Here is a 3,455-nt window from a genome sequence, read left to right on the forward strand (position 1 = left end):
AAGTTATGCTAGGGCTTATAGAACAATCTGGTGTCTACATTTCAGGGGATTTTAATTCAGGGAAGTGAGTGTTGGGGTGAAATTAGGGATCTACTTTTCTTTTGAAATGTTGATAGAAGGTTCTTTCTGTGCACCTGCACTTCTCTATTGGATGGCGCTGGATGTGGTTGCCTTTTGTGGCTCTCGGCTGCAATACAGTTCTCTTGCTGAAATGACCTCCTTCTGACTGATGCCTCCGCCCTAGGCTCATCAATGGCTACCAAAGCCAATGGACACCTGTGGAACATAGTGTGGCATTTAACCCCATGGCCTTCATGAAATGTGCCCTTTTGCAGTTGTTAATCCAAGGCTCTTGTGTTTTCACCCCATCTTTTTAGCGTTGTTCCCAGTCCCCCTCATGGGCTCTCAGGTGTTCCTCTATCTCATCTAAGTTCTCCATTGTAATTGTCACCTAGATTCTCTATCTTCAGTGAGATAGATGTCTCTCCCAAGCTCCGAGTCCTTCTTTCTTTGGACTTCATAGGCAGATGTCTTCACCTGAATAACCCATACCCATCTTAAACTAGGAAATAAAAATGGAAAGCATGATCACGTCTCTGTCTCCCATCCTCACCTCTATACCTGTTCTCCACGTAGTAAATGGCACCTCCATACTCATGCCCAAGTTAGAAACCTGGGTGTCATCCTTGACCCTCTCCTTTCCCTCGCCTCTCACCTGGTTGGTCTCCAATCCCTGGGATGAGTTTACCTCCTAAATATCTTTTGTATCTGTTACCTTCTTAACTTGCCAGGCCACCAAGATCATCCACTCCTCCTCATCTCCTTCATAGGGCACTGAAATGGTTGCTGAAATCGTCGCCCAGTGTCCTCACTTGTCCACTCCCATCTTTCCACCTTCCTCTAGAGACCTTTTAAGAAGCGCAGATTACGGTTCCCGCCCCGCAATGCAAAGGTCGACGGTGACGTCATCATGGTGAGCCTGGACTAGAGCAAGCCGTTGCTGGCGCGTCTCCCACAACCTCGGCGGCGTGGAGCTGGCCTCCCTGGCCCCCACCACCGCCCCCGCCGCCATCACCACCACTGTCACCTCTGCCGCTGCCTCCTCGGGGCCCTCCTCCTTTACCGCCCCCTTCGCCACCTCTACACATTCTAGGCCTTCCGTCCTGGAGAAGAAGTTATAATCGGTCTCCCTGTGGGCCCGGGGTGCAGCCATGGCGGACGGCGGCGGAGCGGGCCAGGCCTCGGCCAGCGGGGGCGGCGGTCCCATCAACCCGGCCTTGCTGCCCCCTGGCGACCCTCAGCTCATAGCCCTCATCGTGGAGCAGCTCAAGAGCCGGGGCCTTTTTGACAGCTTCCGCCAGGACTGCCCGGCCGACGTGGACACCAAGCCAGCTTACCAAAACCCGAGCCGGAAAGTGGATAATCTTGTGCCAGCACATCTGGACCAGCGGGAATGGAATCCTGCAATGAACAAAAATCAACTGCGCAATGGTCTGAGGCAGAGTGTGTTTCAGTCAGGGATGTTGGAAACTGGAGTAGACAGGATTATTTCTCAGGTGGTGGATCCAAAACTAAACCACATCTTCAGGCCACAAATAGAACGAGCAATTCATGAGTACCTGGTGGCCCAGATAAAAGCAGCTGTGCCAGCAGCCCCTCCAGAGCCTGAAGGCCCGGACCCTCCAGCTCCATCTCAGGATAATTTCTAAGAATAGGCCTGACACCTTTTGAAAGCTCTGTTTAATTTTTGGTGAAGAAATGGATTCGGTTACATAAGAGTGCAATTTCAGACTGAAGATAGGCCAAGGTCATCACTGAGCTCAAGATCCCCATCTTGACCATGGGCAGTGACCAGATTGAAAGGGGAGCAAGTTCGGCCATGGGGAAGTTGACCCTGTCGCCCCTGCATTGCGTGGCCATTTGACTAGCCTGTCCAAGGGCATGACACCAAGTAGATGGTCAGAGAGAGAAACACTGCAGCAACCCAGGGTTGTCCTGAAACAGACTTTTATACTTGAACATGGAGACTGCACAGGGACTTTAGGGTTTGTGCCCTGGGATAAACGAAAGCTACAGCGAGAGAACATAACCAATTCCAAAGACAATTTCAAAGAACAATGACAGTAAAGGTTAACGGAGTAGTATTTGACAGTACTTATTTGATATTGTCTCTCAGAGTTGCAAACTAGATTGTACACGATGTTAGCGTCAGATAGCTTTAAAGTTGTGACCTTCTTGTCTGTGAATCCTCAGCCAGTTTCCTTTCCTCTGCAAGAGGTAACAAAACATGAAACCCCAGAATGAGTGAGAAGTTTTGAGAAGTTCAGACATTAGGTATGAGGAAACTCATTTGCAGACTCTCTGTCCAAGGCTGCTTCCACCTTGCAGGGGGCTAGTGAGTCTTGAGTGTGTTTATGTTACTGTCACGTTTGTGTTTTTTTAGAAAAATGGATGATCAATAAATGGCTTATCTTTCAACAACCACAAAAAAAAATGCAGATTACATCCTTGTCTTCTTTAAACCATCAGTTTTCTGATGTTTCTAGAAGGTCAGACACCTGGCATGGTTTATGAGGCCTGTGATAATGGGGCTCCTGGTCACCTCTGTTGCTCCAAATGACGGCCATGCCCATGACTATCCTGGACGCCCTGTGTTCCCTCTGCGCACTGTGAAGGGAATGCCGTCAACCACTTTTACCCTCCTTTAAGACTCAGCCCCCTCAGAGACGATACCTCCTGATCCATCTATTTCTAAGCTAAAATAATAACATTTCTATGAATTTCTGAGCCATGGAGTGATATAGCCATGAAAAGTAAAAAGAACATTTTAAACTACTTTAAAAGAAGTAAGTCCATTATTAGCTTCGTTGTCATGCAAAAAAGAAAATATACATAAACCTTCTGAATTAATGCAAGATGTTCTCAAGAAAGAATAAAAAATAATTTAGACCAGGAACGGTGGCTCATACCTGTAATCCCAGCATGTTGGGAGGCCAGGGTGGGAGGATCACTTAAGGTCAAGTGCTCCAGACCATCCTGGGCAACACAGAAAGACCCCATCTCCACAAAAAATTAAAAATTAGCCAGGCATAGTGTCGCAAGACTGTAGTCCCAGCTACTCAGGAGGCTGAGGCAGAAGGATTCCTTGAGTCCAGAAGTTCAAGATTACAGTGAGCTATGTTCAGGTCACTGCACTCCAGCCTAGGCAACAGAGCAAGATCCTGTCTGAAAAAAAAAAAAAAAAGAAAAGAAAAGAATTTAACAAATAAGGAGAACAGTTTCCAAGAGTGCCAAACTACCCCTTTGTTTTCTCCCTGAGTTACTCTGAGAAAGGAAAAGAGGTCTGCACTAAAGGCAGCACATCTGGCATAGAACAACATGAGGTGGAAGGAGCCTCATCCAGGAGCAAGGACATTTCCCAGGCACTGCTGCAATTGTGGCTCTACGACATTCAT

The 3,455-nt window shown here is 47.8% G+C and overlaps 1 protein-coding gene across 1 annotated transcript; it reads left to right on the forward strand.

Moving 5' to 3' along the window:
• The first annotated feature begins 983 nt into the window (after nt 1–983).
• BOD1L2 (biorientation of chromosomes in cell division 1 like 2) lies at nt 984–2,494 on the forward strand. Its single transcript, XM_032293540.1, has one exon. The coding sequence runs from the start codon at nt 1,212–1,214 to the stop codon at nt 1,707–1,709; it is 498 nt and encodes a 165-aa protein (XP_032149431.1). The 5' UTR covers nt 984–1,211; the 3' UTR covers nt 1,710–2,494.
• The last annotated feature ends 961 nt before the right edge of the window (nt 2,495–3,455 follow it).

Source organism: Sapajus apella, unplaced genomic scaffold (assembly GCF_009761245.1).
Source record: "Sapajus apella isolate SASKATOON/1434 unplaced genomic scaffold, GSC_monkey_1.0 scaffold30, whole genome shotgun sequence".
Lineage (NCBI taxonomy): Eukaryota > Metazoa > Chordata > Mammalia > Primates > Cebidae > Sapajus > Sapajus apella.

What these genes read in the sequence shown, in the direction of transcription:
- BOD1L2 (XM_032293540.1), top strand. Translation starts at nt 1,212, where the DNA reads ATGGCGGACGGCGGCGGAGCGGGCCAGGCCTCGGCCAGCGGGGGCGGC.